Source organism: Xenopus tropicalis, chromosome 4 (genome assembly GCF_000004195.4).
Source record: "Xenopus tropicalis strain Nigerian chromosome 4, UCB_Xtro_10.0, whole genome shotgun sequence".
Classification (NCBI taxonomy): Eukaryota; Metazoa; Chordata; class Amphibia; order Anura; family Pipidae; genus Xenopus; species Xenopus tropicalis.
In genome coordinates this window covers 55,154,790-55,178,276 of record NC_030680.2, presented here as the reverse complement: position 1 = coordinate 55,178,276, position 23,487 = coordinate 55,154,790, and the positions used below count along the sequence as shown (strand labels likewise).

General features: G+C 40.8%; 1 protein-coding gene across 1 annotated transcript; it reads left to right on the top strand.

Annotated features, from left to right (window-relative positions):
* The first annotated feature begins 15,819 nt into the window (after positions 1 to 15,819).
* Positions 15,820 to 20,735, top strand: LOC101731053. Its single transcript, XM_012965297.3, has 2 exons — positions 15,820 to 17,347; positions 17,690 to 20,735. Exons 1-2 carry the CDS (start codon positions 15,853 to 15,855, stop codon positions 20,635 to 20,637), a joined length of 4,443 nt encoding a protein of 1,480 aa, XP_012820751.3. The 5' UTR covers positions 15,820 to 15,852; the 3' UTR covers positions 20,638 to 20,735.
* The last annotated feature ends 2,752 nt before the right edge of the window (positions 20,736 to 23,487 follow it).

Genomic DNA, 23,487 nt, shown 5'->3' with positions numbered 1-23,487 from the left:
GCGGGCAGCAATCAAGGATAGTCAGACAGGCAAGGGTCAAACCGGAATAATCAATACAGCAGGATGAGACGAAATCGTAGTCGAAGTACAAGCCGAGGTCAGATATGGATAATCAGGATAGTCAGGAGCAAGCCGGGTCAAAAACACAGGAAGGCAACAAGCAGGATACAGGAACAAAATACACAAGGCTCAGAAAGGCACCAGGAATGAATTCCTATCACGGGCAATCAATCTAATACAAATGGCCCTTTAAATATTTTGAATTTCGCGCCTTTGCGCGCTGACGTCGGCGCACTTAGGAAGGAGCCGGAACAGGGAGCAGACGGCGCGGCGGGCGTCCCCGCCGATGGCAGTGCGGCGGGCGTCCCCGCCGTGCCGGTAAGGCACCTTTCCTTACAAGTTCCTGCTCCTTTGTCAGGACCTCCTTGTGTTACCTTTAAATGGTACCAGTACTGAGATTAATTTGCCCCTGCATTATTCACACCTGTTAGACCCCTCATTGTTCACCTGTTTGCACCTCAGACAGACTGTAGGGGCAGCACCATTGTGGCAGAATTGTGTCACTGTATATACTGCAGTACAAACTGTTTTTCTTGGAATCATCATAATTAGTTACTTGCGTAGGTTTCCCTGTCTCCTTCCCTACTTTGCTTGCCCTGCTTTACTCTGCTTGTGTGTGCCATACTCTGCCTGTCCTATGCTGCCTGTGTGTGCCATATTCTGCCTGCCCTATGCTGCCTGTGTGTGCCATACTCTGCCCTATGCTCCCTGTGGGAAGTAAACTTGGCAAGTCCTTAACTAACAAAGCTACGATCTGTTCTGCTCTAAATCATTTCATCTCCTAACAGAAACCTGGCTTTTGCAGAATGACACTGCCACTGAAGCTGCACTCTCTCATGGAGGTCTGTCCTTCTCTCACACCCCCCGGATCACTGGATGTGGTGGGGGAGTTGGAATTCTCCTCTTCTCCCATTGCCGGTTCGCATCTATTCCTATTCCTCCAGCTTTTTTGTTTAACTCATTTGAAATGCATGCCCTTCAAATCTTTCATCCTTTCTCTGTACGGGTGGCTGTCATTTACAGGCCTCTGTCAGCCTCCTCCTCTGGTACCTTCATTTCTGAATTTGAAACCTGGCTCTCTTTTTTCCTCTGTACTGATGGCCCTGCAATCATCCTTGGGGATTTCAACTCCCACATTGATGATCCCTCGCAACCTTGGCCCTCATGTTTTCTCCGTCTAACCTATTCCTTTGAACTCCAGCAGTGGACTCATAAGGATGGCCACTTTCTGGATTTAGTCTTTACCAAAAATCTGTCCCTTTCTGATTTTAACAGTGTCCCCTTCCCCTTCTCTGACCATCACCTAGTTACATTTTCTGTCTCTCACTCTCCTTCCTAACCTGCTCCTTCCCCCCCCCCCCCCACTGTACTAACTAGAAATACACGTGACGTAGACCTCCTGGCCTTAGCTCGCTCTTTCAAGTCCAGTCTCTCCTTCTTTAACGAGATGTCTGACCCTGATACCCTGGTTAGCGAGTACAACAGTATACAACAGTATACTAGCCTCCACCATTGACTCTTTTGCACCCCTTCAGCCTAAGCATACTCACCACATTCATATATCCATTATAAATTCCTATTGGCCTGCCTCAGCTCTGCCTTGTTGAAGGCTAAACAGGAATACTACAATTACCTTATAAACAATAATAAATCCAACCTGTGATGCCTGTTTTCTATATTCAATACCCTTCTGCATCCCTCTTGACCCTATGCCTTCTTCTCTGCTTAAACACTGTGCTCCTGAACTAACTCCAGTTCTTACTCACATCTTCAACTCTTCTCTGACTTCTGCAAGTTTCCCCTCTTCTTTCAAACAGGCCTGTGTCAAGCCTATCCTTAAAAAGGCCACACTGGACCTGTCCTGTCTTTCTAACTACCGCCCTGTCTCACTTCTACTGCTTGCCTCCAAAATCTTAGAGTGTATTGTCTTCTCCTGTATTACTAACTTTCTTAACGCCCATAATTTATTGGACCCGCTGCAATCTGGTTTTCGGCCTGTGCACTCTACTGAAACTGCACTGTGTAGAGTTAAAAATGATCTTCAGTTTGCCAAAGCCAAAGGCCACTTTTCTATACCAATCCTCCTCAATCTATCGGCTGCGTTTGATATGGTCGACCACTCCTTCCTGATGCAAATTACGCATTTGATTGGTCTCCGTAGTCAGGCTGCATTCTGGATCTCTTCTTACCTCTCTAACCGTTCATTCACTGTCTCCTATGCTAACAAAACCTCATCTCCAGTTCCTCTTAATGTTGGGGTACTCCAAGGCTCTGTACTTGGGCCATTGTTGTTCTCCCTCTACACCCTGTCTTTGGGAGATTCATTTAAATATCATCTCTACACTGATAATATCTAAATTTACTTTTCAACCCCTTCATTAACACATGAAACTGAAACTAAATCTCTAACTGCCTCCTAGCTATCTCCAATTGGATGAACCAATGCCACCTCAAACTGAACCTAACCAAACCTGAACTAATGGTCCTACCCCCTCCTTTATTAACTCTATTGATGGCACCCTCATCGACCCTGATGATTTGGCGCGCTGTTTGGGGGTGATCTTTGACTCCTGTCTCTCCTTCTCACTTTTTCTTGCACAATATTGCCAAAATATGTTCCTTTCTTTCTACTGCAACAGCTAGGCTGCTCATGCATGCTCTCATCCTATCCGACTTGACTACTGTTACCTGCTACTAACCAGCCTCCCTAACTCCCCTCTACAGTCTATATTAAATACTGCTGCCAGAATTCTCCTCCTCTCATCCAGGAGAGTTCAGGCCCTTCCCCTTATCGTGGCTTCCTATTAAACAAAGAATATCTTACAAACACCTTCTCTTAACCTTCAAAGCCCTCCATTCCTCTGCTCCTCACTACATCTCTTCTCTTGTGTCTCCGTACATTCCTGGCTGACTCCTTCGTTCCTTGCAAAGCAACTGTTTGGTTGCGCCCCCCACTACTACTGCAGTTTTCCGCCTTAAACCTTTCTGCCTTGCTGCCCCTTACATTTGGAATGCCCTCCCTGATTTCCTCTAGAGAGAATCCTTCCTCAGTCTTTTTAAAACTAAACTTAAAGACTACCTTTTGGAGCACTCACCCAGCACCTGATCTGGGAACCAGCACTTATATTGTAGTGTCACCCACTGTGGCCTACAGCACTTATATTTGCCTATTTGGGTCTGTAAATTACCCTCCCATATAGATTGTAATCTCTACGGGGTAGGGACCTCCATCCTCTTGTGTCTTTGACTCTTAACTTATTGCAACTGTATCTTGTATTTATTTGTATTTATTGTTATACTTTGTATTTATCTATTATTATCTTAATAACCCCCTGTTTGTATTAATGTATTCTACTGTACAGCGCTGCGTACATAAGTAGCACTTTATAAATAAAGATATACATACACACATACATACAAGTGCCTGTCCTGGGGTTTGTCAGCATTTGGAAATAGATGTTAGATGGTATTTTAATTACGTGCTGGGGTGGCTGTGCTGTCCACTTCTTTCACATACTGTATAAGTGACAGGTAATATCCATGCAGTGAAAATTTTTTGTGCATTCGGTGTGCTACCACTATTTATGTGGGCATTATCAGAACCGCGATAACATGGATGTAGTGGGTGTAGTTTAAAAAAAGGGAGTGGTCAAAAAATGCTTCCATTATTGGCCCTCCAAAATGAAGGCCAGAAAAATTCTGGCCCTCGCTACCACACTAGATGGACACACTGCCTTACGCCACTTAAAAATCAACATTATTAAAGGATACTATACACCCAAACATTGTAGGTCTCTATAAAATTATATTGCATAAACAAGCTCATATGTAAAACCCTGCTTCATCTTAACAAACCATTTTCATAAAAATATACTTTTTTAGTAGTATGTGCTATTGGGTAATCCTAAATAGAAAATTGCCATTTTAAGAATTAAGGGCTGCCTCCTGGAATCATAGGATTCACAGTGCACACAAACAAGCCAAGGCACACATACATGCTAGGTCACATCAGCCAATGAATGGACAGAGTTCTGTCTTTTGCTTCTACACTTTTTCCTGTTACTGTTAAAGCTGCATTATTCCTGGTCATGTGATCTCCAAGGGAGCACACAGCCCATCAGTAAATGGTGTATCAAGTGAAAAGATGTACAGTATATATATATATATATATATATATATATATATATATATATATATATATATATATTACAGTTTGGTAAGATTCTTTAATAGATCATAACATGATAAACTATAGGTTGGTTAGGTATTCATTTTCCTATGTCTTTTTATTGCCAGAAGCTCTCTATGTCCAAATTCAGAGCTTGTTCTTCCAGATACTATGGGGGAGCAAGATCAATCCTGTAAAAAGGAGTGTGATCTTCCTACAGAGAAAAGTAGGTGGGTTGGGCATATTATGTCCAGTTGCTTTTTTGTGTCATTTTCCTGAAATATATTTTTTAGGAATCTGACCAAAGAAAAGAAATTGCTGTGGGAAGTCAGTGTTGAGGACTGGGTATTGCCGCTTATCAGGAACTGGTTACTCGGTGACAGAGTAAAAGAGATTAGAGGGAGAGGAGGCAGCATCCAATTTTTTTAAATCACGCAGCTAAGATTCTGAGGAAATGGAATAGAGAGATGCAGGAATATAGAGATGCATTTCTTTATCCAGAAAAAGTATTTATGGGTTTTGGATTTTTTTTTGTACCTCACCAATAGTGCAGGACTGTGTTAGTAGAGTTATGGAGGAGAGCTTAGGGTTCCTGAACAGTAAGAGAATTCCAAGAAAATGTTTGGATAATGCTTGGCTTTTCTTTCATGAAAAACTTGTAAAAAAATTAAAGGGCACTCTGATTGAGTATCCTGTATCAAAAGCCCCGAGAAGTTTGCTGGCGAGAATGTTACACCTTGAACTGCTTAAAGACCTCAGTTTTTCTGAATTTACTTATGGGGTGGTGGGTGTTGGGAGGGAGAATGGTGTGGACAGGGAAACCTTGTATATTATGGTAATCATGTCTGGCACATGAGATGCAAATGGACTCGTGGACAGACAATCTGTGGAAAATAAGATGTTTTAGAGGATTGTTCACTTTCTTTTTTGATGTAATATTGATTTATTGTTTATATCTGTGTAGGGAACTGGTAAAATGTGCCTTTTCTAACTCTGGGTCCCCTAGTTCTCTAGACAGCTATAAGGGTCCTTAATGTAATGGGAAGTAAGTCTCTTGTTCCTGGGTCATAGCATGACCCATTGTGCAGTTCCACAGTTTGGCCATTAGGTGTCACTGTGGTTATAAAAGGCTGAGCAGCCACGAGGCTGGAGGCCATTTTGTGAAGCTCTCTGAGGAAGCAGGCAGAGAAATCTAGGTAGGTTTAGAAAGAATAGCATGCGCGAAAGCGACCCCACCAGTGCACATGCGCTCCTTTAAACTCCCAAACGGAGCAGTGGGGAGAGGTCCCGACTGCTCCGTATGGGAGCCAAATTTAAAAAAAATTTTGCGGTGGGGCGGCATGCCGCCTCTAAACTTCTGCCGCCCTAGGCCCAGGCCTTTGTGGCCTCTCCACAAATCCGGGCCTGGCAGCATTCGCTCCAACCAGGAATTGTAGAGGCATTATAAGCCGGGGTATAATACTACCCAGAGTAGGGTTAACAGTGGACAGACCTAGGGCTAGATAGTAATCACCCAGGTTCCACTGGAAGCATATACCTGAAAGCTGGGAGTTAACACATTGTGCCCTGCAGCTAAAGGGTCATTGTGACTATTCCTTGTAAGTACTGCCTATGCTGTGAAATGCTACTGCCTGCCTATTCTGTAATTACTCCTAAGTGGCTGTGTAAATAAACAGTTCATGGTTTCAATGTTAAGAACCACTGGCGCCCATTTATTGAGAAATACAACACATATCCACCTGGCCTCCATACAAAGCGAGGGCTCACCCCTGAAGGATACAGTCTCATCCTGGGTAAAATACGGTGTAGCTTGTGGTAATTAAAGGGCTAATTTACTATAAGCTTACATCTGTTTGAATGAAATTTAATTGTATTAATGTTGCAATTGCTTAATATATTTGAATCAAATTCTCTCCCCAGCAATCAGTCCTAAACTCTGTTGCTAGAATCCTCCTGCTCTCTTCCAAGAGGGAACCTGTTCATCCCCATGTGAAATCTTTAGCATGGATGCCTGTTAGAAAAAAATTGTTATGCTATTTAGTGATGAGTGAATTGTTTTCGACAGGCATGGATTTGCATTGATGCAAATTCCTGCATTTTGCCATTGGCGAATTGTTTTGTACAACTTCGAAAATTTGCGGGTGTTTTTTAAAAAAGGTGCAGTCGCATAAAAAAAACAGTGCAGTTGTGTTGTAGCACCCACATTTTGTGTATTTTTCAGCGAAACGGATTCACTCATCAGAAATGCTATTCTTCAACATTCAAAGTCCTTCACTCTTCTTCTCATTATATTTCTTCACTTGTCTCCCTGTAGTTTCCTGGCCATCTTCTCTGCTCCTCTCAGTCACTATGTTTTTACACCATCCACACCCACTGCATCTTTTGTCTTAAATGCCATTACCAAATTCCTCCGTTAGGAACACTCTCTCAATCTGTTCATGAAAAAATTCGTTTTAGAGCACTAGAACATTATTATTCTAGTGCTGGCACTTAAGGGCCAAAGCTCTAACCTTGTACACTTTTGCCCTTCATACATAGTAACATAGTAAGTTGGGTTGAAAAAAGACATACGTCCATCAAGTTCAACCATAATGCCTATATATAACCTGCCTAACTACTAGTTGATCCAGAGGAAGGCAAAAAACCCCATCTGAAGCCTCTCTAATTTGCCACAGAGGGGAAAAAATTCCTTCCTGACTCCAAGATGGCAATCGGACCAGTCCCTGGATCAACTAGTACTAAGAGCTATCTCCCATAACCCTGTATTCCCTCACTTGCTAAGAATCCATCCAGCCCCTTCTTAAAGTTATATAATGTATCAGCCAGCACGACTGATTCGGGGAGGGAATTCCAGAACCTCACAGCTCTCACTGTAAAAAATCCTTTCCGAATGTTTAAATGGAACCTCCCTTCTTCTAAACGGAGTGGGTGCCCTCGTGTCCGTTGGAAGGACCTACTGGTAAATAAAACATTAGAAAGGTTATTATATGATCCCTTTATATATTTATACATAGTTATCATGTCACCTCTTAAGCGCCTCTTCTCCAGTGTAAACAGACCCAACTTGGCCAGTCTTTCTTCATAACTGAAACTTTCCATACCCTTTACCAGCTTAGTTGCCCTTCTCTGGACCCTCTCTAACTCAGTAATGTCCCGTTTGAGCACTGGAGACCAAAACTTAACAGCATATTCTAGATGGGGCCTTACCAGCGCTCTGTAAAGGGGAAGAATAACCCCCTCCTCCCGTGAATCTATACCCCTTTTAATACAGCTCAAAACCTTGTTTGCCCTCGCAGCTGCTGCCTGGCATTGCTTGCTACAGCCAAGTTTATTATCTACAAGGACTCCAAGGTCCTTCTCCATTATGGATTTGCCTAGTGCAGTCCCATTAAGGGTATACGGGGCTTGCATATTTTTACATCCCAGGTGCATGACCTTACATTTATCCACATTAAATCTCATCTGCCACTTAGCTGCCCAGATTGCCAGTTGGTCAAGATCCTGCTGCAGGGATGTCACATCCTGGATAGAATTGACTGGTCTGCAGAGTTTTGTGTCATCTGCAAACACTGATACATTACTCATAATACCCTCCCCTAAGTCATTTATGAACAAATTAAACAAAAGTGGACCCAGTACAGAACCCTGAGGGACCCCACTGAGGACCTTATTCCAAGTAGAGAATGTACCATTAACAACCACCCTCTGTACCCGATCCTGTAGCCAGTTTTCTATCCATGTGCAAACGGCTTCACTAAGACCAATAGACCTTAGCTTAGAAAGCAGTCGTTTGTGGGGAACGGTATCAAATGCTTTGGCAAAATCTAAATAGATTATATCTACTGCATCCCCACTGTCCAGCTTCTTACTTACCTCATCATAAAAAGCAATTAAATTGGTCTGACATGACCTGTCCTTCATAAAGCCATGCTGATTACTGCTCATAATGGCATTCTCCACTACATAATTTTGAATGTGATCCCTTAACAAGCCTTCAAATAACTTGCCCACCACGGATGTCAAACTTACAGGCCTATAATTGCCAGGCTGAGATCTTACTCCCTTTTTAAATATGGGAATGACATTCGCCTTCTTCCAATCCCTAGGTACCATACCTGATGAAAGAGAGTCTGAGAATATCAGAAACAAGGGCCACTGCAATTCTGCCCCTAGCTCTCTCAGAGGGTGTATTACATCTGGCCCAGGTGCCTTGTTTACATTTATCGTGTGTAACCCTTTAAGCACCATATCCTGTGCCAACCACTGTGTAGTTGGAGCTGAGGCAACAGTGAAGCTATTGGGTGGGACTTGGCCCACTGGCTCCTCTACTGTATACACAGAAGAAAAGAACTGGTTAAGCACATCTGCCTTTTCTGTATCCGCTGTAACCATATTGTTATTATAACTCAATGGGGCCCCACCCTCAACCTGCATCTTTTTACTATTAATATACTTAAAAAACTTTTTGGGGTTAGTCTTGGCCTCGGCCGCGATGTGCTCCTCATTTTCTATCTTTGCCTTCTGGATTGCTGTTTTACAACACTTGTTATAGTGTTTATAATCATTAAACGCAGCTACTGTCCCCTCTGACTTATATTTCTTAAAAGCTTTCCTTTTTCTCCCTATTAACTTCTTTACCTCAGAGTTAAGCCACATAGGGTGATTCTTAACACTTCTACTTTTTCTTATTAATGGAATAAATTGAGAACAGTAATGATTTAATATCATTTTAAATGACAACCATTTCTGCTCTGTGTTTTTATCAGAAAACATAATGCCCCAATCTATGTCCTGAAGCGCTGCCCTTAAGGAGCTAAAATTTGCCTTCCTAAAATTCATTGTCTTTGTTGCCCCCGTATAAATTTGTTTCCTGCACCAAACATTAAATGAAATAACATTATGGTCACTATTACCCAGGGGTTCAACCACTTGCACATTTGCTATACGTTCTGGGTCATTAGAGATCACTAGATCTAGTATAGCATGGTTCCTGGTTGGCTCCTCAACAACTTGTGACATAAAGTTGTCATGAAGCAAGTTTATAAACTTGTTCCCATTTACTGTCCTGGCAGTACTATTGCCCCAGTCAATATCAGGGTAATTAAAATCCCCCATTATTATCACTTGCCCCAAACAATGTGTGCCTTTATGTTATCAACCCACTTAGAAGGACCTCCTTCTTACTGTGTTTCCACACAGCATTTACATAGTTACATAGGGTTGGAAAAAAGACCAGAGTCCATCCAACCCTTCCAAGTGAACCCAGCATGCACAAACCTATACTGACCTATCTACTGTATACACTCACATACATAAACCATATATACCAACATCAATACTAACTGTAGATTTTAGTATCACAATAGCCTTGGATATTCTGTGTATTTGTACCTATTTATTGTATGTCCTCCTTGTGTGTACTTTTGTGCATTGTAAGATTGTACAGCACTGCATATTCTTGTATGCTTTATAAATAAAATTATACATATTTTAGCCTCTGACATGAACTAAAGTTTATTTGTATGGAAACCACACTGAAGCTCTATACTTGCATGACAGCAATGATAATGATGTAAATGAAATTGAAGTATGGCAAATATCTGAAGCCTGTAGTATTTTATAAGATCTGTACTTATAGAGACCACTTTTATCTGGTTTTACATTCATTTACATCTCATAAACATGCACTATACTTTTTGCTGTTTTTCTTTAGTATGCAAATTGCAAATCTTGTAACATCATCTGAATATCTGGTTGTGTGAGATTAAATAATGACAGTATCAGAAAGAAATGCTATAAAAGAAGCATATTTCAAGGAAACTGTGTACATTATGTCTATGGTTTGACTCAAATGAACAATATTTTTCTGTATTTTTTTTATATATATATTGATGTTAAAATAAATGTTTAGAGATCTCAAGCCAAAATATACATCATGCACTGTTTCAAACAATGTAAAATGTAAAAAAAATCAATGTGTTTTATTGGTGAGGAATAATGCATACTAATAAAACTCATTCCATGTGTTGTTCCTATGTACAGGTATGGGATCTGTTATCCAGAAACCCATTATCCAGAAAGTTCCGAATTAAAGAAAGGCCATCTCCCATAGACTCCATTTTAGAGAAATCATTCTAATTTTTAGAAATTATTTACTTTATCTATATCCCCTTTCCGGAGGACCCCAGGTCCTAAGAATTATGGATAACAGATCCCATACCTGAATAGCGGACTGGTTGGTTGCCTCAAGCTGCTTTGGCAGACAGTTCTATTGCTATTGATAATGAGCACAATACAAATTTGACTTATTTGCATTTTTCTTTCAAAGTTTAACTCGAGTTTTTTATATTTACATTTTTTTATAAATGAGTAAACATTCACATTTATTAAAATGTCAAGTTTAGGTAAAACAAACTGCATGGCATATATATCATATATAAACATACAACTTTAAGAACAGTTATTTTTATTTGGCAATGCAGCAGTAATATCCTATATTACACAAATATAAAAATATTTCCTTCTCTTTTGTCACTTTTCTTGATATTATAAAAATAAACTGGCTATAAGCAAGGCTGCAGAAAATTCACTGATAGCTGAACTAAAATGCTATATTTTTATTATCTGTCCCAAGGGACTAGCGTCTCTTATGAAGTGCTGCCCTTCAAACTCTATGTACCTTGTTTAGAGTTATGAATACTATCTGTCACTAGAGCAGACAACAAAATTTGTCACAAAACCAAATTCTGTTCAGAATGTACACCTTATAAATAATACTGATTAAGATGAAAAGCTAAAGTAGTTTAAAGGACACAACATGTTTCACAAATTTTACAAAGGTTATAGTTTGAACACGATCAAGATTTATTGAAAGCAGAGTTATGTTGTGACTAATATAACAAAGGAAAGGCTTAACTAAGCTTACCAGGAAACTATGATATCTTTAACTGAGTAAACAAACCTTTGGCAGGTAATATATGTAAATACAGTGTAGAATCTGCTGGTGTTTGGGAGCAATCTACTGAAAACTTTAAGAAATGGAAAGTTAGACTTATGTCTACACTATAAACCTATGTTTATAGTGTAGGTGTCAACTTTTTGTCACACCAGTTTTAAACATTTTAGGATATAAGGAATGAACTGTGTAAGAAAGTTTTACAGCTTTTGCATGTTTCCATACACTTCAATACAGAAAAAGACAACTGTCGGGGGACTGATAATGTGCCAAAATGGTTTCAGTACAGCACACCCCACCCCTAGGCCAGAGATAATAATGAAAGGACACATAGACCCTGACAAACTCAAAGATTTACTCACACATTGACACAGACTGACAACTCCAAACAAACAAAGTAATCAATATGTAAATAAAAAGAGGGCTACTTATTCAGCATTAGATCTATTTGGTATCTATTTTCAACTAACTGTTTCAGGTGGGAAGAAGGGCTGAGGGGCATAACATCATAACTCAGTGCAGTCAGAGTAAGGGAAGTGTGACAGCTCCCTATTTACACTGTAAAGGAAGATCATGTGATCAGTTTCCCCACTCCACATATGACCAATAAAGCTGAACTGCTTTTTTCTCACCCCCTACTCATTCCAAATGCAGGAACGTTTCTGCTTCCAGCAAAAAAGGAAAGTGATCTTCAGTGGTGTTTTTAATAAAGCAAAGGAGCATCTCATGCACTACTGTGTCCAAAGCAGGTGCCTACTCTACTTATGCCCTGTTACAGCCCTGAATGCCTGACCAATGCCATAAATTTATGTGCTCCCTACATGGTCCCTTTGGGATGTTCTAGCAGTTGCATCTGTGCCATTACTAATGAGTAGTGATAAGCAAATCTGCCTCGTTCCGGTTCCCCGAAAAATTTGTGAAACGGTGACAAATTAACTAATGGTCTACCGAGTGACATAACAGTTTTAATTATATTCTGCCTTTGTAGGTCAAGGTCAAGCTTTCAAATATTACAGCTGGAGAATGGCACCTACAGATGAAAAAAGAAAATATATGTGAGTATTGACAACAGCTGTTTCTCTGTCACACTTTCTCACATTACTTACTATGCCAGACATTGTACATCACAAAGCATACATGTTGCCTTTGGACCTAAGTTCTAACTACACATGCACATTGGAAACCATAAAACTCTTCTCTTACGCTGTACTCTATGCAGACTTGCACTTTCATGGATGTCCCCTGATTATTTTCAGGAGAGATGTGAGGCTGTGCGTTCATGCTCTATATGTCCTAATTGTCTATACATTTGTGTAATAGGAATGTGTCTGTTATTATTGCCAGAAAAATGATTACCAAAATATATTTTTCTGTGTTTCCCACAGATATGTAATTGACTTACTCTGAAAAGGACATAACTAATTTCCCTGTGCTTCTAGGTCACTGTTTTCCTTCAAAACGTGTTATGTAGCACTTTATTAAACAGACCTGCATGAAGAGTTTGATGCAGTAACCTGCAAATCGTGTGGAAGCACAGCTTGTTTCTATTTATGCTTTCTCACCTCTCAAACAGAAGTGATTGAATTATGAAATTGGCTTGTCTTTATTTTTACTCTTCTTCGGATATCAACTATCTAGAGAATCAGACTCAATGGGGAAACATCAGCAATCTTTTTTTCCTTTCTTAGAAGCCTGGAGGTAAAAGAACCCCAGTGCTAACCTACTTTCATTTTACATTTGCACCATTTACACGGTAAAAAAAAAAAATCTTCAAATGCCAGTTGTTATCCTAAATATTTCTCATTCAAGCATATGGATGTCCTCCAGTTACAGCGTAGGCTGATGGCTGAAGGTGTTTTTCCTGTCACAGTTTATAAGCCCAATTTTATGTAAATGTTAAGCTTCCAGTTTGCGAAGAGGAAAATCACTTAAATGTGTCAGAGTCAGCATGAAGTGTGAGCTTCTCCTTTATTAAAATTGATCTGAAAATAATACTGTGTTAATTTTAATTAAAAAGGTAAACTAGAGATTTAGCTATTTAGCATTAAATTTAAACAGTAGTATAACTTGTCTGGGAAGGGAACCTTTATGTGTTTTAATATGTTATAATATATGAAAACATATTAAAGTTCATCCACAGATAAATTAAAATGGTTGAGGAGACCGCCTCAAATGTATGCAAATAAACATGAAGAATTCTGGGAACTAGTCCCAAAGAGCTCCAAGAAAATCCCATTTATATGGGTTTATCTTATAGGCTAAAACTCACCAAATGGGTTTTTAAAGCAGAAGCCAGGATAATAGCTGATCTGACTTTTGCTTTAAAAACCCAGTGGGTGAGCTTTAGCCTATAAGATAAACCAATATAAATGGGATTTTCTTGAAGCTCTTTGGGTCTAGTTCCCAGAATTTCTTTTCCAAGTTGGAAAGAGCAAATGTAGAGCAGTTAAATTGCAGTTAAAACAATTATTGGGAGTTGGGAGGTTGGGGTGGGCAAAAAGAAGCAAAAAACCTCTCTGAATTAAATATAGTTAAAGCTTTTCAAATGCTACAGACAGGGCTGCCATCAGAAACTTTGATGCCCCACACAAGTTATTTAAATGGGGTCCCCCATGAAAACAAGCGTGCAGTATCAAAATTTTGCTCATGCCACTTGTGTGTGCAATATAAACAGCTGATATTACATTATAATAAGCAGTTTATATAAAGAGTTCAATTGATTAATGTGATAATTAACAGTCAGTTCATTGGGGTCAGTGGAGTTTGTCCTCAGTTTAACCCCTTCTCACATACCTACACCTGTTCTGTGCTGTCATTGCTTGATAAGGAAGTTGTTATGCCTCCAGCACTGTTTTATTGTTTTATTGCACCACCTTGTGGTTTCTTGAGGTATATGTTTTGATTGTTTAAAGAAATGTCCTTTTCAGCCTACCGTACTTTACCATGTGACCATGGGTAATACAGGAAAAGGTTCAGTATAGCTGCCATCTTAGCAGCATTAACAGTGCAATAGCAATCCTGCATAATCCTACCCAATCCAGCCCCGTGGAAGCATCGTTGGTAGGTATCATCCATCCCCAACCCCTAGGTTAATAATACAAACATATATCTTCCATGTTTATACCTTAATGTGGTTTATAATTGTTTATGTGCAGTCACTTCAGGGCACATCTGTTCTTACCCAGGTATCTAGGCCTTAACCCCCACTCAGATGCCTCTCATCTTTTATGTGTTTGTACATGTATAAACCATAATGTTTGTTTACTGTACTTATCATGCTGTATAGTAAATGCTGTCATATTTCTGTTTCCCCAGTTTCACACCTTCCCCTTTGTTAATAAAATGAAGCCTACCAACCTGTCTCATTGACTTGATGAAGGGAGGAGTTTAACTGTATGTCGAACTACACACTGCCCCAGGGTAATACGTAGGGAGGACAGAACAGTGAAACAACGGCTGCACAGCAGGCAGGACAAGTTAGGAGCTACACTGCAAGTGCAGGCAATCTTTAAATTCAGCCATTGCTACTAAGTCACGGTAGCCCAGAGAAGCCACAGCAGCTACAGCAGGCTGAAGACTTCTCCATTATTGTATAATGTCACAGAAACGGGCACCCTCACTAACAACAAGGTCCCAAGTCTCGGGTTCCTCCCAGCGCTCATCTGTCATCAATGCAGCCGCAATTGCCCGCGCAAAGGCAGAAGCAGCCAAGGCCCGAGTCTCCTTTGCAGAAAGGGAGATGGAGGCAAAAACAGAAAAAGCACGCCTAGAAGCAGAGAATGCACGCTTAGAAGCGTCTCTAGAAAAGCTGGCCATAGAGAGGGAAGCTGCAGCAGCCATAGCTGAAGCAGAAGCTCTAGAGGCAATCATATACCCTGACAGCGAAAGACACAGCAGGGCACCAGATCTAGAGATTGAAGGTCAAGACCCACTGCAGCGCACCTCTGAGTATGTCCAGCAGCACTCCAAACAAAACACAGATTCTCTTTCAGCACAAGAACCAGGTCAACACGCTACCCGAGAGCCAGACCAACAACGCTATACGACTCAAGAAGTCAGCAGCAAGTCACAAGTGCACCAGAGAGGTAACGCAGAGCAAAATGATCCTGCTTATGGCACCCACATCAGCTGGGTACCCAAGCCTACGGGTAACCCTACAACTACTTCCTCTGATATGTTAAGGCGGTATGTCACAAGTCAGCCTAAAGAAGAACCTCCAGACAGGTATGATTACACAACACCTTCTCACTATAACACTCATCCACCTACCTACCATGGTGCCAACCAGGCCACAATGGACTTTGCCAAGTTCTTTGCCCGGCGTGAGTTAATCACCAAAGGACTTGTAAAGTTTAACGACCGCCCAGAAGGCTTCAGAGCCTGGCGATCCTCCTTTCAAAACACGATCAGAGACTTAGACCTATCATACAGTGAGGAGATAGACCTACTTATCAAATACTTAGGCACTGAGTCTGCAGAGCATGCCAAAAGGATCAGGGTGATCAACATAAACCACCCAGAGACTGGTCTCAAAATGATCTGGCACAGACTTAATGAGTGTTATGGCTCAGCAGAGGTAGTAGAGAATGCCCTCTTCAAAAGAATTGATGATTTCCCTAAAATATCCACTAAAGGTTACCAAAAACTTAGGGAACTAAGTGACCTGTTAATGGAACTTCAGGTTGCTAAAGCCGAAGGAGACTTACCAGGACTTGCATTCCTGGACACAGCCAGAGGTGTTAACCCCATAGTGCAAAAGCTACCCTACAACTTGCAAGAACGGTGGATGGTACATGGGTCTAAATTCAAACAAACATACAATGTCACATTTCCCCCCTTCACTGTGTTTGTGGACTTTGTATACCAGCAAGCCAAGATGAGAAATGACCCCAGTTTTGATCTCACTCTGCCACATGCCACCCCTTCAGTACCTAATACTCGCAAAGCAGTAACAGTTCACAAAACTAATGTTTCCTCTTTAGGTTCTTTCCACAGGTCTGCTGACAGCTCTCAGGAGGAGACAAACAACAAAGACCCTGGTAAGCAGTGTCCCCTACACCAAAGGCCTCACCCTCTTCTGAAATGCAGAGCCTTCAGAGGAAAGTCCATAGATGACCGCAAAGCCTTCCTAAAGGAAAACCACATCTGCTACAAGTGCTGCTCATCAACATCTCACCTTGCCAAGGACTGTAAGGTCAGTGTAAAATGCACAGAATGTGACAGCACACACCACAACACAGCATTACACCCTGGGCCAGCCCCGTGGACATTACCTCACAACAAGGGTACTAGCGAGCATGGCGGGGAGGAAGGTGACACTGCTACAACTACACCAGAGGTCACTTCACAATGTACAGAAGTCTGCAAAGGAGCCATAGGTGGCAGATCCTGCTCCAAAATCTGCTTAGTCAAAGTATACCCGAAAGGCCAAAGGGATAAAGCTATTAGACTTTATGCAATCATGGACGATCAGAGTAATGGATCTCTAGCCTGTCCAGCCTTCTTTGATTTATTCAATATCAAAGGCCCAAGCATTCCTTACTCCTTAAAGACTTGTGCAGGAGTTATTGAGACAGCAGGGAGGAAGGCATCTGGCTACCAAGTAGAGTCCATAGATGGACAAATATGCTTGCCTTTGCCACCTATAACTGAGTGCAGTCGGATACCAGATAATAGGACTGAGATCCCTACACCAGATGCAGCACTGCACCATGCACACTTGAAATGTATAACGCACTTAATCCCTGAACTTGACCCTAAGGCCCAGATAATGCTTCTTCTTGGAAGAGATATCCTACGGGTCCACAAAGCAAGGGACCAGATAAATGGTCCTCACAATGCACCTTATGCTCAGAAGCTAGACCTTGGATGGGTCATCATAGGTGATGTATGCCTGGGAGATGTACACAGGCCAACCAACATCAACACTCTGTATACTAACACATTAGAGAATGGCCGCCCTTCTCTTTTTCAACCATGTCCAAATCGCTTTCTGATTAAAGAGATTCAGAATAACGCTTATCTAACCAACCTCTTAGGAGAGAGCTATCCCTGCGCTAAGGATGATGATCATTTGGGTTGCAACGTGTTCCAGAGATCCAAAAATGACAATCAACTTTCCCTTTCCATAGAGGACAAAATCTTCCTGGAAATCATGGATCAAGGTATGTGTAAAGACAATGCTAACAGCTGGGTAGCCCCACTTCCTTTCAAACCACATAGACGTTCCCTTCCTAATAACAGAGAAGAGGCATTCAAACGTTTCACTTCCCTCACTCGCACATTCCAAAGGAAACCAGAGATGAGAGAACATTTCTTTACATTCATGGGAAAAATATTTGAGAATGGTCATGCAGAAACTGCTCCTAGTATTACAAGGAAAGAAGAATGCTGGTACTTGCCAATCTTTGGAGTATACCACCCAAAGAAGCCAGGTCAGATCAGAGTTGTGTTTGATTCCAGTTCCAAATATGACGGTGTTTCCCTAAATGATGTACTTTTAACAGGTCCAGACCTCAACAACAAACTCTTGGGGGTACTCATACGTTTCCGCAAAGACCCTATTGCCTTTATAGCAGACATCCAGCAAATGTTCCACAGCTTTCTTGTGAGAGAAGATCATAGGAACTTCTTGAGATTCTTCTGGTTCAGAGACAATGATCCAGCGAAAGATGTCCTAGAGTACCGCATGAAAGTGCATGTGTTTGGAAACAGCCCTTCCCCTGCAGTGGCCATATATGGGCTCAGACGGTCTGCCCAGGAAGGAGAAGTTGACTATGGCAGAGATGTCACACAATTTGTTGAGAGAGACTTTTATGTAGATGATGGTCTGAAATCATCACCCTCTGAGGAGACAGCAATCAGTCTGCTTAAGAGAACACAAGACATGCTAGCCTGTTCCAACCTCAGACTGCACAAAATAGCCTCCAACAGCATAGAGGTAATGAAAGCCTTCCCTTCCCAAGACCATGCTAATGATTTAAGAGACCTAGATTTGGGTACAGACACATTACCTGTACAACGCAGCCTTGGCCTAAACTGGGACTTGAAATCTGACACATTTACATTTCAAGTGAACAAGGATGAGAAACCCTTCACTCGCAGAGGAGTCTTATCTACAGTAAATAGTTTGTATGACCCTCTAGGATTTGCAGCTCCAGTGACTGTTCAAGGCAAAGCTCTACTACGAGAACTAACTGTGGAATCTTGTGACTGGGATTCCCCACTCCCAGCAGCAAAGGAACAAGTCTGGATAGAATGGAGAGACTCTTTAGGAGCATTGTCTAGCATTCAAATTCCAAGGCAATACACTTGTACTCCTGCTGCAGGAATAAAAGAAAGGAAGCTTTGTATATTTTCCGATGCTTCAACCAAAGCAATAGCTGCTGTTGCCTACCTTAAGACTGTAGATTGCAAAGGACAGTGCCACATTGGATTCATTATGGGTAAAGCAAAACTAACTCCACAACCTGAGCACACTATACCCAGATTAGAGCTATGTGCAGCTGTGTTAGCAGTGGAAATGGCTGAACTCATCACTTCAGAAATTGATCTTCAACTAAGTGAGGCTGAATTCTACACAGATAGCAAGGTAGTGTTGGGCTACATCTGCAATGAGACCAGACGATTCTATGTCTATGTAAGCAACAGAATTCTGCGCATACGGAGATCAACACACCCAAAACAATGGCACTATGTACCTTCTGAGAAAAATCCAGCAGATCATGCAACAAGAGCTGTACCCGCAGCTTGTTTAAAACAAACCTCCTGGTTTACAGGGCCTTCTTTCCTGTATTCATCTGAACAGAATGACCCTGCTGATGGGTATGAACTAATTGATACAACATCTGATCCAGAGATTCGTCCACAAGTATCTACACTCTGCACTGATACTTCAAGTATGCACCTTGGGTCTCATCGCTTCAAGAGGTTCTCCACTTGGAAGTCTCTAGTCAGATCTATTACCTGTCTGCTTCATATAGTGAAGTTCTTCAAGAAGGGTTTCCCTTCAACATCCAACTGCAAAGGCTGGCACTACTGTCAAAGGGCACATACCGTTGATGAACTTGAGCAAGCCAGAAACATCAGTCTTCTAAGTGTACAGCAGGAAACATATGCTAAAGAGCTTGAGTGTATCAAAAGCAAAAAGGCTATTTCCAAAGACAGTGTGTTAAAGAAACTTGACCCATTTATTGATGAAAATGGCTTACTGAGAGTTGGTGGTCGCATCATGAAAGCTACACTTGAACAAGAAGAGAAAAACCCACTGATAATTCCCAGCAATCATCACATTGCATCTTTACTTGTTCTACATTATCACCAACAGACAAGACACCAAGGACGTCTGTTTACAGAAGGTGCCCTGCGTGCAGCAGGATTCTGGATAGTTGGAGCAAAGAAACTTGTAAGTAGTGTTATCTTCAAATGTGTCACTTGCAGGAAACTTCGTGGCATGTTTCAGACTCAGAAAATGGCTAATCTGCCAGCAGACAGACTTAGTACTGAACCTCCATTTACAAATGTTGGCCTTGATGTATTTGGCCCCTGGTCTGTGACTTCACGCCATACTAGAGGGGGTCACGCTAATAGCAAACGCTGGGCAGTAATGTTTACTTGTTTGAGTATCCGGGCAGTACACATAGAGGTTATTGAATCTATGGATACTTCCAGTTTTGTCAATGCTCTCAGGAGATTCATATCAATTCGAGGGCCAGTGAAAAACATTTACTCTGATAGAGGGACTAATTTTGTGGGAGCCTGTAAAGAGCTAAACATTCCTTCAAACATTGACAAAAATCTTGTTGAAAAATACTTGTCTGACCAAGGTTGTGCATGGACATTCAACCCTCCTCATTCTTCCCACATGGGAGGTGCTTGGGAAAGGATGATAGGAATAGCACGCAGAATTCTTGATTCTATGTTCTTACAGGAAGGGTCAACAAGGCTTACTCATGAGACTCTCACTACTTTCATGGCAGAAGTAGCAGCCATTATGAATGCCAGACCTTTGACCTCTGTATCCAATGACCCTGAGGATCCCTTCATACTTACTCCATCCACCTTGCTTACTCAAAAGGTCAGTACCATCAAAGCTCCTCCTGGTGAGTTTGATACCAAAGACTTATATAAGCGCCAGTGGAGACAAGTTCAAAGTCTTGCTAATACCTTTTGGGACAAATGGAAGAAGCAGTACATCTTCACCTTACAGTCTAGGAATAAGTGGCAGTCTGACAAACAGAACATTGAACCTGGCAACATTGTTCTCATGAAAGACTCTCAGATCAAGAGAAATGAGTGGCCTCTAGGACTTATCACCAGAGTTTTCCCAAGTGAGGATGGAAAAGTCCGGAAAGTGGAGGTCAAGGTTGTAAGGCAGAATGAGACTAAACTTTTCCTTAGACCTATATCTGAACTAATCCTATTGCTTTCTTCCACAGAACTTTCAAATGGGTGATATCTTACAGTATCAGACGGGGAGTGTTATGCCTCCAGCACTGTTTTATTGTTTTATTGCACCACCTTGTGGTTTCTTGAGGTATATGTTTTGATTGTTTAAAGAAATGTCCTTTTCAGCCTACCGTACTTTACCATGTGACCATGGGTAATACAGGAAAAGGTTCAGTATAGCTGCCATCTTAGCAGCATTAACAGTGCAATAGCAATCCTGCATAATCCTACCCAATCCAGCCCCGTGGAAGCATCGTTGGTAGGTATCATCCATCCCCAACCCCTAGGTTAATAATACAAACATATATCTTCCATGTTTATACCTTAATGTGGTTTATAATTGTTTATGTGCAGTCACTTCAGGGCACATCTGTTCTTACCCAGGTATCTAGGCCTTAACCCCCACTCAGATGCCTCTCATCTTTTATGTGTTTGTACATGTATAAACCATAATGTTTGTTTACTGTACTTATCATGCTGTATAGTAAATGCTGTCATATTTCTGTTTCCCCAGTTTCACACCTTCCCCTTTGTTAATAAAATGAAGCCTACCAACCTGTCTCATTGACTTGATGAAGGGAGGAGTTTAACTGTATGTCGAACTACACACTGCCCCAGGGTAATACGTAGGGAGGACAGAACAGAAGTTATGTAAGTTTTTGCATTAGATAAGTGAGTTTAGGGGCCCAATGATATTACAGTGGGCCCAATAACTAGTCAGAAGTAGTTCATAAAAATAGTAACAATAATAAATGCGTTAATGACTCGTAAACTCGTTAATAACTAGTATTTTAATTGGGGGGGATGTGGGTCAGTGGATTTTATACATAACTTATGTAAGTTTCTTTGAAAGTAATGTAAGCTGTTGCATAAGTTACATAAACTGCATAAGCACAGCGGCCCAGTAACTAGTCAGTAGTAAGTAGAGTAGTAAGAATTAATGTGCTAATAAGTCAGTATTTTAATTGAGGGGTCAGTGGAGTTTATACGCAAGTTACGTAAGTTTCTTAGACAGTAAAGGTTTTTTGTGTAAGTGTAGGGGCCCAATAACCAGTCATTTCCTTGCTGGAAAGTTCACGTAGAAGACACAGATATAATTCAGTAAACAGATCCCAATATAAACAGCTGATGTTACTCTATAATAAGCAGTTCATAAAAATAGTTAAAATGAATAATTTGTGTGCTAATAAATCAGTCAGTTCATTAGGGGTAGTGGAATTTTTTTAATTCATTGGTTGTCAGTGAAGTTTGTCCTTGCAAAGCTTCTTTGCATTGTCTTTTGCTTGATATGCAAGTTACTTAAGTTTCTAGTAGTGATGAGCGGAAAACGGCAAAAATTGTTGCGTGTCCAAAAAATGACGTGCTTCAAATTTGATGCTTCAAATCGATGAAATTAGACTCATATGAGCAATTGAAAATTCTGAACTGTTTCTGAAATAGTGTAGTTACTCTTCCATATCCCAACTGTTAGCAATCTATTTGCAATAGAGCTCACTCTTTCAAAACAACCAGAAATACTCTCTACAATACATGCAGGATTCGTGCTGGAGTCAAATTTGTTTGTCCTGGATTTGGTTATTTGAATTACCTCTAATACATCTGCTTGGAAAGGGAGACTCTCCTAAAAGATGTTTTAGACATACCTGTACATCAAAATCTGGCCCTGACTTCAGCATGAAGAGAGAATACAGAGACAGAATCAAAGAATCATGGCAAAATACCATCTTTTGCATAAATGTCATCTATTTTACATGCAGCAATTCAACCGTTAGTGAAGAAAAAGTCAATTTTAGGAGATTTGTTGCCTTGGTACAGCAGATTTCCTGAGGCTGATTAGGATTATGATTATACTACTTTTTGAGAATCTGCATTAATAGCACATTTAATAATGTAGTTTTAGGCAATACTTTCACTTCTAAATTGTTTTAGGCAACTTCTAGTGGCTATATACACTTACCAATAAAAGCACAGTAAATCTAGTCACTAACTTCTATAGCCTGGGCCAAATGAAAGTGTGTGAATGCACAGAACAGAAATTGCCACAGCTCTGTACTTTGCATGTGCCCACACAGTGCAGTGGTGGGGGTCACTTTGAATAATATAGCAGATGCAAATTTCATTACCCTTGGCCATTTCATTTTTAAAGATGGAGGAGCTCAGGTCCAAGGTCCATTTTGGCACCCAGTACTTTAGGATTTTATTATCATGTGTCAACACACCTTCCATCTTATGTAAAGAGGGTATCCATTCCTATATGTCAGAAAAATGTCTAAGGTCTCCAGCATTTTTACTTTAAATAAAAAATGGCCAATGAGGTGAAATATAGTTATTTTTTCTTCTGACTTGCAACATAGATAATTATATCTAGTAAGTGTTTGCTGAAGTGCAAAAAAAATCTCTCAATTGTATCTTCTTAATACATTATGCTTGACTGTTCCGATTTACAATAACAGGTGAAGCTATCAGTAACTGGATTTAATTTTGTGGGTTAGGCAGCTGAGCAAGGAAACATCCCAAAGGAGATAAAGAAGGATACTAACTACAACAAAGCATGCACAGAAGCGTCTTGGTCAAAAAGAACAGTTCTTGTAGAATGAGGTCATTTATTGAGAATAAGACCCCTGCTGAAACAATGTTGTCACTTTCAGAACTCTAAAAGGGAATCTGCTGTCCACCAACGTAAAGCAAAGTGTGATTAATCCCTGCAGTTTCTATCTGCTTTTACACAAAATCTTTAGGGACCTGATTATTGCTGGCAGAGTGCTGTAACCTATCATTCTTAGAAGAAAATCACCTCAAAGCTTGCAGACATTCTAAGATAAAGGGCTACACTTGTGCTTAGAAAAGCTCTTCATGA